Genomic DNA, 11819 nt, shown 5'->3' with positions numbered 1-11819 from the left:
TAAATAAACTTTCATTTCATTTATTTATTGCAATATTGCGAAGTTTCCTTAAAATTGCTTCAGATTTAAATGTTTCCCACATTTTTTACTAACATTGTGTTCCACCCTAGTGCATTAGCCGACTTAAATTTTGAGTCTATAGATTTGGTAGAAGTCTATCAAATTCTGTCCAGATCGAGTGATATTTAAATGTATGTATTTGGGACAAACCTTTATATATAGCCCCCAACACATTTGACGGATGTGATATGGTATCGAAAATTTCGATCTACAAAGTGGTGCAGGGTATAATATAGTCGGCCCCGCCCGACTTTAGACTTTCCTTACTTGTTTTTATTTTAGAACCTAAAAAATGTTTGTTCTTTTGGCCCACATAAATGCAATGGAACTGCTGATTTTTGCAGACACTTTCTGCTGTGAGTTCTGTCTGTCTGTCTCACTTTAATATTGGAAAAAAATAAGTCAGGAAAAAAAAGAGTATTTTATTTATTTATTTTAGCCTTCAAGGCCGAATCTAAATAAAATACTAAAGGAAGAAAGGTAATCGTGAACATTTAGCTTAGTACTGTTCTTAGCACCAAAAAACAAAATAGTTTGGGTAGTTTCGTATACTCGTTCTTACATACAAAAATTTATCTTATGCGTAACATAGATACCAAAAATTATGAACAAATAAAATTTTGTGTTTTTTAAATGGATTTTTATTTGTATTACTACAAAATACCATATACACATACACTTACAAAACTATATACTTATATTATAAATTTATTCTTTGATTTTTTGCCAAATTTCATTTTCTTCTTTTTTGGCTCATGATCTGACTTCTGTGAACTCAAAGGCTCGTCCAAGCGTTTCACGCCACTACAAAAAAAAAAAAAAACAAGTACAAAAATCGTATTAGTAATTATTTACAACAATCAAAGAATTTATTTACCTTTTAACCGATATCAATTTTGATTTACCCTCCTTCCCCGATAAGGCCTGCGACCAGTCTTCATCACTACCCTTAATGGCAAATTCTTTAAGGCTTTCCATTTTTAAACGTTTCAAATCGTCTTTTTGTTTTTTACTAATTTGTTTGGCTGTCTCTTCCAATTCATCATTAAGGGATAGAGCTATAGGTTCAAAATCATCACCACGTTTAAGTTGAGCCTCACTAACCATGGTACTTTCGATATGGCCTTCAACAACATTCGAAAAGTACTTGGAAGCTTTTTTGATTAAATCATAAAATTTTGCTAGAATTTGTTGTCCTGGCATATTCAGTTCTCCAGCAATGCCATCTACTGTTTTCCCTTGAATACCTATAGCCAATAGAACGGCTTTTTGCAAAGCATCAATGGGAAGATCAGTCATTTTGCCTTGGAAATACAAATAACTAATGTCATTGGTCAGATCCAAAATCAAACGATATTCTATTTGATTTCGCGAATACGATTCCAAACGTTGCAAATCGTGAGGTAAGAAATATATATCCAATATTTGTTTATTCAATTCCTCATGTGGTATTTGAACCCATTTGTTGTCTAGCAATGATAGGGCCAAACTTGTGGGAAACTCTCTAAAGGCTTTGCCCATTAGCTTGATAGCTCTCCTACGAAAATCATTGAAATAAAGACTCAACCATTCAGCATTAACTTTTTGATTAGGCACTCCACTTTTATCCAATGTATGTAACATAATGCAGGAATGTTCACCAGTCAAATCATTGGCCTTTTGACTTAGATACACTGGGACAAAGCCTAAATTTTTCCAGAATTTCAATAGCTCTTGTGTTAGGCCATATGAAGTTCCCAAGTAGTCAATATTTTCTGGTAATCTTTCACTTAATCGTTTGAGTAATGTGGGAATTTTTCGTTTTGGGCGAATTTGTTCTTTTAAAAGACCTACATCCTCTTCTTCAACTTCTTCGATTCCTATCGAAGAGGAAGTATTATTTATAGTATAAAAAGTGGGGTTTCGTTTACGATTCTCTTACCATTATTATCCTCGTTATTTCCACTATTTTCATCCAAATTTGTAAACTTTCCCGCATAATAATCCCTCAAGAGCTTTAAAGCACGTTTGCCATAACCCATCTGGAAATTATAAAAAAAAATGTATTTACATTAAGAGATAAGTGTGGCTGGATACTTTAGATGAAATATCGTAAAAAATGTAATTAATTTTAGGCCCAATAAATGGAATTAATTTTACAACTTTTGACACGGATTAACTCAACAACAGAGCATCGATGAACTGAATTTAAATTTTGACATTGAAGTTCAGTGAAGGACCACTGCTTATCGATGTATGGTGAATTTAACTGAGATCTCGAGATCGATGTATGGTGAATTCAACCGAGATCTTATAAAATTCCAAGACAAAATTCCTAAAAGTCGTCCAAAACCAATATTCAATATTGCATAAACAATGAACCGTTTTTTTTTTTTTGCGTTGGATTCCACACAATTTGTCAATCGGTCCAAAAAGTTTTGACTGATTGGAGCAAAATTGCCAAAAAATTCGATCACCGTGTTTCGAAACCACGGATGCCATCGTTGGTAGAATTCCATTCTCGAGATCGATGTATGGTGAATTCAACCGAGATCTTATAAAATTTTTTTATTTTTATTGAACATGCCATCGTTGGTAGAATTCCATTAAAAATTATAGATTTTTACAAAATTTTCTATAGAAATAAAATTTTCACAAAATTTTCTATAGAAATAAAATTTTCACAAAATTTTCTATAGAAATAAAATTTTCACAAAATTTTCTATAGAAATAAAATTTTGACAAAATTTTCTATAGAAATAAAATTTTGACAAAATTTTCTATAGAAATAAAATTTTGACAAAATTTTCTATAGAAATAAAATTTTGACAAAATTTTCTATAGACATAAAATTTTGACAAAATTTTCTATAGAAATAAAATTTTGACAAAATTTTCTATAGAAATAAAATTTTGACAAAATTTTCTATAGAAATAAAATTTTGACAAAATTTTCTATAGAAATAATATTTTGACAAAATTTTCTATAGAAATAATATTTTGACAAAATTTTCTATAGAAATAAAATTTTGACAAAATTTTCGATAGAAATAAAATTTTGACAAAATTTTCTATAGAAATAAAATTTTGACAAAATTTTCTATAGAAATAAAATTTTGACAAAATTTTCTATAGAAATAAAATTTTTGACAAAATTTTCTATAGAAATAAAATTTTGACAAAATTTTCTATAGAAATAAAATTTTGACAAAATTTTCTATAGAAATAAAATTTTGACAAAATTTTCTATAGAAATAAAATTTTGACAAAATTTTCTATAGAAATAAAATTTCGACAAAATTTTCTATAGAAATAAAATGTTGACAAAATTTTCTATAGAAATAAAATTTTGAAAAAATTTTTTATAGAAATAAAATGCTGACAAAAATTTTCTATTGAAATAAAATTTTGACAAAATTTTCTATAGAAATAAAATTTTGAAAAAATATTCTAATAAAATTTTGACAAAATGTTCTATAGAAATAAAATTTTGACAAAATTTTCTATAGAAATAACATTTTGACAAAATTTTCTATAGAAATAAAATTTTGACAAAAGTTTCTATAGAAATAAAATTTTGACAAAATGTTCTATAGAAATAAAATTTTGAAAAAATTTTCTATAGAAATAAAATTTTGACAAAATTTTCTATAGAAATAAAATTTTGAAAAAATTTTCTATAGAATAAAATTTTGACAAAATTTTCTAGAGAAATAAAATCTTGACAAAATTTTCTAGAGAAATAAAATATTGACAAAATTTTCTAGAGAAATAAAATATTTGACAAAATTTTCTATAGAAATAAAATTTTGAAAAAATAGAAATAAAATTTTCACAAAATTTTCTAGGGAAATAAAATCTTGACAAAATTTTCTAGAGAAATAAAATCGTGACAAAAATTTCTATAGATATAAAATTTTGACAAAATTTTCTATATATGTCAAGTTTTCGCAGTCCTTGATTGTAGTCCTAATTATTTTTATTATTTTTTAAGTAAATTTAATGTATTTCTTTATGATGAGTATCTCTGTAACCATATATGGCCATTTCGGCTTGTTTGTAAAATGAGTTAAATAAATAAAAAAAATAATAAATAAATAAAATTTTGACAAATTTTTTTATAGAAATAAAATTTTGACAACATTTTCTATAGAAATAAAATTTTGACAAACTTTTCTATAGAAATAAAATTTTGACAAAACTTTCTATAGCAATAAAATTTTCTATAGAAATAAAATTTTGGAAAAAAAGATAATCAAAAACTGCAAATTTAATATTTTTTAATTTTGGCAGATTTTTTGTGAAATTTTCTTCAAATGTTGGTAGATTATGTTTGGCAACGGTGTTCGAAACGAGTCTACGACATCGTGGCGGGTTAATCATGTATTAACGCGTATGATACCGAAAGTAAACAGCAGTCAACTGTGTGGGTGTTTCAAGGTGAGTCAAATCCAACAAAAGTTGCACGAATCATTTCCAAGCAATGCGCCACCGGAATCACCAAATCGTTATTTTTCTTTATGCCCACCCCAACTGCTGCAGAAAAAAGATTCAAGCCCCCTGATATTATCGTTAAGTTTCATACAATCCAATGCTATGATTGTGCAATGTAATAAAATGGTTATACAATCATGCAAATAAAATGATTGCACAAGCAACAACATAAGGAGATTGTACAATCATATACAAAGGAATGGAGACATCAAGTGGCTCCGGAAGCACTTGATGTCTCCATTCTTTTGTAATGGATGTGAGGACTTCCAGAGATGACATTGTTGTACAATTATCCTAAATGGCTCTCAATTACCTATCTCAATGGACCCAGAAGACATTTACTGATTCACTTACCCTTTGATAATTGGGATGCGTTGCAATCCTCACTACTCTCACACCAGCCAATTTTGGAAATTCTCTATCTCCATATTGTTCTGAAACATTCCATGGTATCAAATCTCCACTGGCCTTCTTACCACGTCCCAGAGAATCGGTAATTGTTTGTGATGATATTTCACCTTCCAAAGCAACTTGAATAACCACCAATATTTCAGGCAATTGATCTTTGCGTTGAATGGGACCCAACAAACAAAACAAATGGTGGGCTGGAGCATCACTCATCATTTGTAAATCGTTGGGACTGTTCTTATAATGGGAGGAGACATAAATTGAAACCAAACGATGCAAAAACGATTCAGCAGCTTTGTGATATGAAAACAAAGCATCACGATCGATGTAGTACAATTCACAAGCATCTGGTGTGGGACAGCCAGAACTAATATTTGGCACTGTACTTGTAGCATCCAAGCATAGAAGATTTATTAACCAACTCTCTATGTCATCACCTTCGGTATAACGTATAGATTCATCGAGTTTGATCTACGAAGGAAAGGAAATCTTTAAGAAATAATTCCAAAAGGAGTTGTGGTCAAAGATTTCGCTTACCGGTGGTGGAGCAGAATTTTCTTTCTGCAATTGTGATATTAATTTCAAACTCAACGATCTTCCTGTACCCTCATAACCATTGATAGTTGAAGCCATAAATATCAAATAAGGTCCCATCATTTTCTTTACCAAGGGCAAAGGTATAGCAGCAGCCTCATCAATCAATAGAAGATCAGCAGCATTTAAAAGATGCGTATCATTGGGTGCAATATATTGGATAGTTTGCCTGTTGGATCGTGTTATATTGATGCGAATGATAGCTTTTTTATAATCAGGATTTGTTGATCTTATGATCGTATAGTCTGTGTGTTCCTGATATTCCAAAGCATCAAATCCCTTGAGAACAAATTCGAAAAGGGTTATCAAATTTTCTGGATGTGGTGATGTAACATAAATATTAACGTAACCAAATGCTACAGCAGCGGCAATAGAAAGACCCATTGCAGCAGATTTACCACGACCACGAGCAGCAGTTAAAGAAGTCGGTGGCCTAAAAAAAGAATACATTTTTAGTATTCAAATCCGAGAACGATTCGAATGTTTAAGAACTGTCTTACTTTAATTGTTTTTCTGCCAAAGCTTCTATGAATTGTGCCACAGCTTTAGCTTGGTCATAGGTTTTGCATAAATTTACCAGAGGTCCTGCTGGGGGAGTGTCACGTAGACTTTCCTTTAATTCCACCAAAAGTTCATTGTTTTCTGATTTGTTAATTTCTGCTGGCTAAAAAAACAATACAAATTTAGTTAAATCGGAAATTGTGAAAACCAAAACATTCACTACTTACATTAACTGGATTCACATTGGCAGTTTTGGAACTCAATGGTAACACAGTCAAATCATCATTAACAACCAAACACCTTTTACAATCGGCCAATGAAAGTATAAGCCGCTCATTGAAGCGACATGTTACCGTCTGATGGGCTTCGGTACGAAAACGTTTATGAACATCCATGCTCATGGTAAAAAGTTGTTTCAATGAAGTCAACGTTTTCAAAAGTAAAATAATGAGACCACCTCCCTCAACAGTCTCCACTGTACGGGCCAACAAATTTGGTGTCAAAGCCTCGAAATCTTGTAAAACACAAACTCCATAAGTTCTACCCAAAATAGCATGAGTCTCCGAATAATAACGTCCATGTATGGTTGTCGACACACGGAATGTATCGAATAAATCAGCATCATTGATATCAATTTTTCCGGCAGCTATTTTCTTGGCACGTTTCTTACCATGACTAAAAATATTTTTGGAACAACGTATTATTTCACTTTCAAGCTATAAAATAGTTTGAACTTACTTTGATATAGCCTCGTCTTTATTCTTGTAGCACCAAAGGACACTGGGTCTAGCTTTCACAGTACTTTTCGTCAATATATCATAGAGTATGGGCACTTGATCTCTTCCCTTGTCTCCGATAATGATGAACATTGTACGATGACCTAATTTCACACCATTTTCAATCATTACACGAATGCGATTATCAATTTTCTTCTTAACCATTTTTAATAAAATGTATAGTTATTTAATAATTAAAATAATAAAAAAGGAAGACTGCAACCGTCTTTAATAAAACTTCAAATGTAATTGCACGTGTATTTTGGTTTGTTTTTGTTTTCTCTTCCCACCGCGAGTGTTGCCATTCTTCCCCATTAAAACAGTGTTGTCAATAATACAATTTCATATAAAGCAAAGTGAAGCGTACAAGTAAAAATGCACGTAAAGATCATGTCACAAAATATAGTATTCAAATGGAAACCAATTTAAAATTACCAATAGAAGAGCAGACTTTTAACATGTAATACTTGGCTTTTGGGGCCACCGTGGTACAATAGCTCCTTCACATTACGCTTTCAAAATCCACTAGTTTTCAACTGTCATTTTCCTTATAAATAGGGGATTTCGAATCCGTTTTCAGTAGATTTCGAGCATAATGTGAAATAGCTATTAGCACGCCCGCCTTGAAAAGGGGTCATGGGTTCAATCCCAATTCCGACCAAACACAAAAAATGTCGGTAATACTGGTGTCATTTCTAAGTGTTTTCCTTGTCATTGAGTTTAAATATCGGGCAACATTCATTGACAAGTGAGAAGATTACCAGATGTGGTACCCAATGGCCAGCTTCACATCCTCCGATAAATACTTAACCGGAGGATAGTCTACCGGTTAATAAAAATTTTATATGAGATCAGCTGTTTTATCGGTAGGATACATAATAGGTATACAATGAGAAACCGGCTCTAATGCGCCTAAAATAACTGACTACCAGAATAACTATCTCTAACCTACTTGGTCTTTACGAACAGTATAAAGTTCGGGTTTCACAGATAAAAATCAAATACGGTTACTTTTTTACTATCTTATTTTAAGGAAACAAAATTTATTGAATTAATAAATTAACTAATGCCCTTTTAAGGCATTTTCTTTAGATTTGCATACCGTGCTTTAAAAAGTACCGAATCTCGTCTTAAATGTTGTCTTGGCAACACTGTTCTCAGAATTGTTGTTTACTGTTCCCACATGTGGTAGTTGTTCTCCTTGTTTTTACTGGGAACTTAGCACAGAAACTATGTCCTCCTGGAAAAAGGCTTCGAAAAGTAATCAAAAAGTCCATCGTGAAAGACATCAGCCAGAGTCTCGAGCTCATCTTGGACTTTTAGAAAAGAAAAAAGATTATCGCAAACGTGCTCGAGATGCAGAACGAAAAAGCAAAACTTTACAACTGCTGCATAAACGTGCTCTCAATAAAAATCCAGATGAATTTTATCATCATATGATACGTTCCAAACTGCATGAAGGCGAACATCACGATGAGGAAGTGGAAAAGGATGAACATAGTAAGGAGCAATTGGCCCTTATGGAAACACAAGATCTTAAATATATCACAATGAAAAGGACAATGGAAGCCAAGAAAATAAAGCGTTTGCAATCACAACTTCATATGATAGACTTTGCCAATACAGTGCCAAATAAGCATTTATTCTTTGACGATGAACCCAAGAAGGGAGAATATGTTGAGGGTAAAGAATTAAGTGATATGGCATTGGCTGAACGTCTGGAGACACATCCTTCTATGTTAGATAGAAAGACAAATAGACCAAGATTAAAAGATTTGGAAAAGCTTCAAATACCAGCTTTGAGCCCAGAGGTAATGTGACCAAATTTGTAAATTAGAGAAAAGTTAAATTTTTGCTTCTTTTATTTCTAGGAAATCAAGAAAGCTAACCTCTTGAAACAGCAATCCTATCAGGAACTTACGAAACGTATCGAACGTGAAAAGGAATTAGCCATAGTTCAACAAAAACTGGAAATTAAACGTGCCCTACAACAGCCGCGTTTGCTACAGCCAAAGAAAAAGAAAGCTGGTACAAAAGATGCAGCACCAGTTTATGAATTCAAATATGAACGAAAGAAATGATAGCGAAAGTACAATAAATTTTCCAAGAAAAGTTTTTAGAGATTTGTCTTTTACTGGAGAAACTAAACACCTTTCGATTGTGGACCACTAACCGGCGAAATAAATTAAAAGGAATTTTTTATAAAAAAAGTTTCGCAATTTAATAAGGGTACTTTACAGTATCCTACTATGTACTTTATTTTCTATAACTTACAAAATGTGTAGATATCTAATATCCATACTTTTTATTTAACTCCGTGAATCCATCACCTGATTGATTTTCTGGTGGAACCCACTTAGCATATTTATCTATAGATTCATGCTCAATTTCTTCGTCGATATCCACTTCTCTCTTACCTCGATGTCGAATTCGGTGTCTACGCTTCTTTCCACTTTCTCCCAAACTTGATGGAGTTGCATCGGTCGAAGATTTTTGGGAGTTTCCTGTCATTGGAGTATCTTCACTAGTTGTCCTTAACATCTCTTCCTTTTGGGAGTCGATTGTTTCTTCTTCTTGTTTTGACTCGGTTATAGAATTCCCCGATGTCTCCTTTTCGTTATTCAAAAGTTCAAGTGCTTTCCCATCACATTGAAGAGTTTCTCTTTCTTTTTTGTGGTCTTCGTTTTCTACAGGTTTTTCAAATACATCATGAATTTGGGGCTTAGTATCATTTTTATTATGTGTAACATTTTTATCCACATCGTCATCTTCTTCCACTTCCTCTTCATCAGATGCTAAATTAACATTCGGCTTTGTACTTTTCACGGATGATGTTGGTAACTCTGAAGGTTTGGCAATTTTGAATTTACTAAATTGATTTCGTTTTCCTATCATCGGTAATTGTCTTTTCTTTCCCTCATTTTTATCTTTTTTATCGTGTTGATTAACTTCCAGAGGATTTCTAATAAATGGCAAATCTACAGGTTTGGCAATTTTTTGAAGTCGATGATTACGCTGTAATTCGGTTTTTAGACGTAGTTCTTCCAACTAAAAAATATTTGCTCGTGTTACATCCTATTTATGTATGTAAATCAAAATGTCTTACCCTTAGTTTCTTTATTTCAGTCTTGTCCATTGGTGATTCCTTGGACTTCAGATTTTCCATATAACTATCTAAATCTTCTCCCTGCTCCTCCTTTTCCTTTTGCAGTTTCAGATGCTTTTGTTGATCTTGATAGGCTATAATGTTATTCTGTATAATTTCGAGTTCTTGATTCAGTTCAGTTTCTTGCTTCAGCTGCAAAAAAAGAAACAAAATTTTTTTTCTGTCTTTTCAATATATTTTCACTAAAAAAAAACACTTACCAGATCATCATAGGTTAATGTCACGCTTGCAGTGGCATTAGCTTTCCGTTGTTTTTTCCTAGCCACATCACCTGTACGATCCCAAAACTCATCGTCCGAGTCTGAATCTTTTGATTTCTGTTTACGTTTTAAGGGTTCTTGATTTGCTTGCCTTAGAACGCCATGTCGATCCAGAATACGACAAGCCTCCAAAGCACATTGAACAACACACTCTTTCTTTTTACCTTTATGTACAACTTCGGCTATTATTGGACGTCCGTTTTCATCGTCCAAGGGAAGTTCAACACGGCATACAAATGAACCCACTGACATTTCATCACATTTGTATTCTAAATCCATACCCTCACGTTCAAAATATCCCCTTAATGTCTTTTTGGGATCATCCAAGAAAAGTTCTTCGTTATTCGTTGAAGCATAAGGATTATGGGTCAGATCGGTTTCTTCATCAGCATCATCACCCATACCCCAGCCACAGCCTTCATTACGTTCTCTTTCTTCAGCTTCTGCTGCTATGCGTGCTTTTTCCTGAGCAGCTTCTTCTAAATCTTTCTGTCGCTTTGCTTTGATTTCAGTTATTGTCATTTCAGATTCTGGTTCCTCATCTTCGACTGGACCTTGCAATATATACGATCTGGTACTTGCTCCAAGTCTCAATATATAGCCTACTCTAATTCGTATATAAACTCTTGATGGTATACGCTGTTTGTTTAGAAAAGTTCCATGGGTACTGTCCAAATCATAAATGTACCATCCTTCAGGTGGACCATTATTACTACTGTCTTCGTCTGTTGTTTCTTTGTCATCACAATCTTCTTCTGCAGGAGATTTTTCGTCTTTCTTTGGTCTATACTGAAGCACTGCATGAAATCTTGAAATAGTAGGATGCGCCATTTCAATATCGTTTTCTGGTAATCTCCCAAATGTCCAGAATGGTTTACTTTGCAAATCTTTTACTTCTTCGATTATTTGTCCAGATTTTAATACTTCAAAGGAATAAATTTGATCATCGCTAGGTCTGTCTGACCATACTGGAACTTTGTAGGGGCAATTTTGTTGAGGTGAAGATATTGCCACTTTGTTCTCAACTTCTTTCGATTCTGTGGATGGGGTTTTCTCATTTTCATCAATTGTTGGCTTTTCAATCTTGGCCACAACCGGCATCAAAGGCTTTTTAAATTCCTCCATAGTTTGTTTTATTTGTCATGAACACTTATTAGTTTTGTGGTGTCGATGTATTTTGAATTACAATACACTACTAACAAGTTCATTAGCAAACGTTCCCCAAATTAAAATCTTTTAATAAAATCTGTGAATACGGACGAAATTATCAGATGTTTTGTTTACAAACTCGATTTTACCGACGACGTCAAATAGTGATGCCAATGTCATGGAATACCGACACCTAACCAACAGAGATGTTTTATGCGATACGACGTTACCGTCGATTGTTGTTATTGTAAAGACAGGTATGCACTACAGCCGAAATTTACGCTACACATAAGAAATGGCGACTACAACCTTTTTTATGAAATGATTCTCAAAATTTCATATAGGACTTTTATTATTTTTAGATTAAGGGGTAGGCGTATTAGCAGTGCGCAATGATAGTGGTTAAATATCCTGCAAATTATCAATAGGCATT

The 11819-nt window shown here is 32.7% G+C and overlaps 3 protein-coding genes across 3 annotated transcripts; 1 reads left to right on the top strand and 2 right to left on the bottom strand.

Moving 5' to 3' along the window:
* Window positions 1-678: 678 nt before the first annotated feature.
* Window positions 679-7069, bottom strand: l(1)G0020 (RNA cytidine acetyltransferase l(1)G0020). The gene is made up of 8 exons (XM_075292881.1): window positions 6774-7069; window positions 6263-6710; window positions 6035-6198; window positions 5478-5967; window positions 4887-5411; window positions 1982-2081; window positions 938-1919; window positions 679-864 (listed from the first exon to the last, which is right to left on the bottom strand). Exons 1-8 carry the CDS (start codon window positions 6974-6976, stop codon window positions 756-758), a joined length of 3021 nt encoding a protein of 1006 aa, XP_075148996.1. The 5' UTR covers window positions 6977-7069; the 3' UTR covers window positions 679-755.
* Window positions 7070-7964: 895 nt separating this feature from the next.
* On the top strand, window positions 7965-8930 carry LOC142222636 (putative U3 small nucleolar RNA-associated protein 11). Its single transcript, XM_075292880.1, has 2 exons — window positions 7965-8622; window positions 8683-8930. Exons 1-2 carry the CDS (start codon window positions 8044-8046, stop codon window positions 8890-8892), a joined length of 789 nt encoding a protein of 262 aa, XP_075148995.1. The 5' UTR covers window positions 7965-8043; the 3' UTR covers window positions 8893-8930.
* A 100-nt stretch (window positions 8931-9030) lies between these two features.
* Window positions 9031-11549, bottom strand: LOC142222635 (kanadaptin). The gene is made up of 3 exons (XM_075292879.1): window positions 10178-11549; window positions 9918-10109; window positions 9031-9859 (listed from the first exon to the last, which is right to left on the bottom strand). Exons 1-3 carry the CDS (start codon window positions 11360-11362, stop codon window positions 9101-9103), a joined length of 2136 nt encoding a protein of 711 aa, XP_075148994.1. The 5' UTR covers window positions 11363-11549; the 3' UTR covers window positions 9031-9100.
* Between the last annotated feature and the right edge of the window lie 270 nt (window positions 11550-11819).

Source organism: Haematobia irritans, chromosome 1 (genome assembly GCF_050003625.1).
Source record: "Haematobia irritans isolate KBUSLIRL chromosome 1, ASM5000362v1, whole genome shotgun sequence".
Taxonomy (NCBI): domain Eukaryota; kingdom Metazoa; phylum Arthropoda; class Insecta; order Diptera; family Muscidae; genus Haematobia; species Haematobia irritans.
This window is presented reverse-complemented; position numbering and strand designations above follow the sequence as displayed.

What these genes read in the sequence shown, in the direction of transcription:
- LOC142222636 (XM_075292880.1), top strand. Translation starts at nt 8,044, where the DNA reads ATGTCCTCCTGGAAAAAGGCTTCGAAAAGTAATCAAAAAGTCCATCGT. An exon ending in TACCAGCTTTGAGCCCAGAG is followed by an intron (nt 8,623 to 8,682) that starts GTAATGTGACCA and finishes TTTTATTTCTAG; the next exon opens with GAAATCAAGAAAGCTAACCT.
- LOC142222635 (XM_075292879.1), bottom strand. Translation starts at nt 11,362, where the DNA reads ATGGAGGAATTTAAAAAGCCTTTGATGCCGGTTGTGGCCAAGATTGAA. An exon ending in CATTAACCTATGATGATCTG is followed by an intron (nt 10,110 to 10,177) that starts GTAAGTGTTTTT and finishes CTTTTTTTGCAG; the next exon opens with CTGAAGCAAGAAACTGAACT. An exon ending in CTGAAATAAAGAAACTAAGG is followed by an intron (nt 9,860 to 9,917) that starts GTAAGACATTTT and finishes AATATTTTTTAG; the next exon opens with TTGGAAGAACTACGTCTAAA.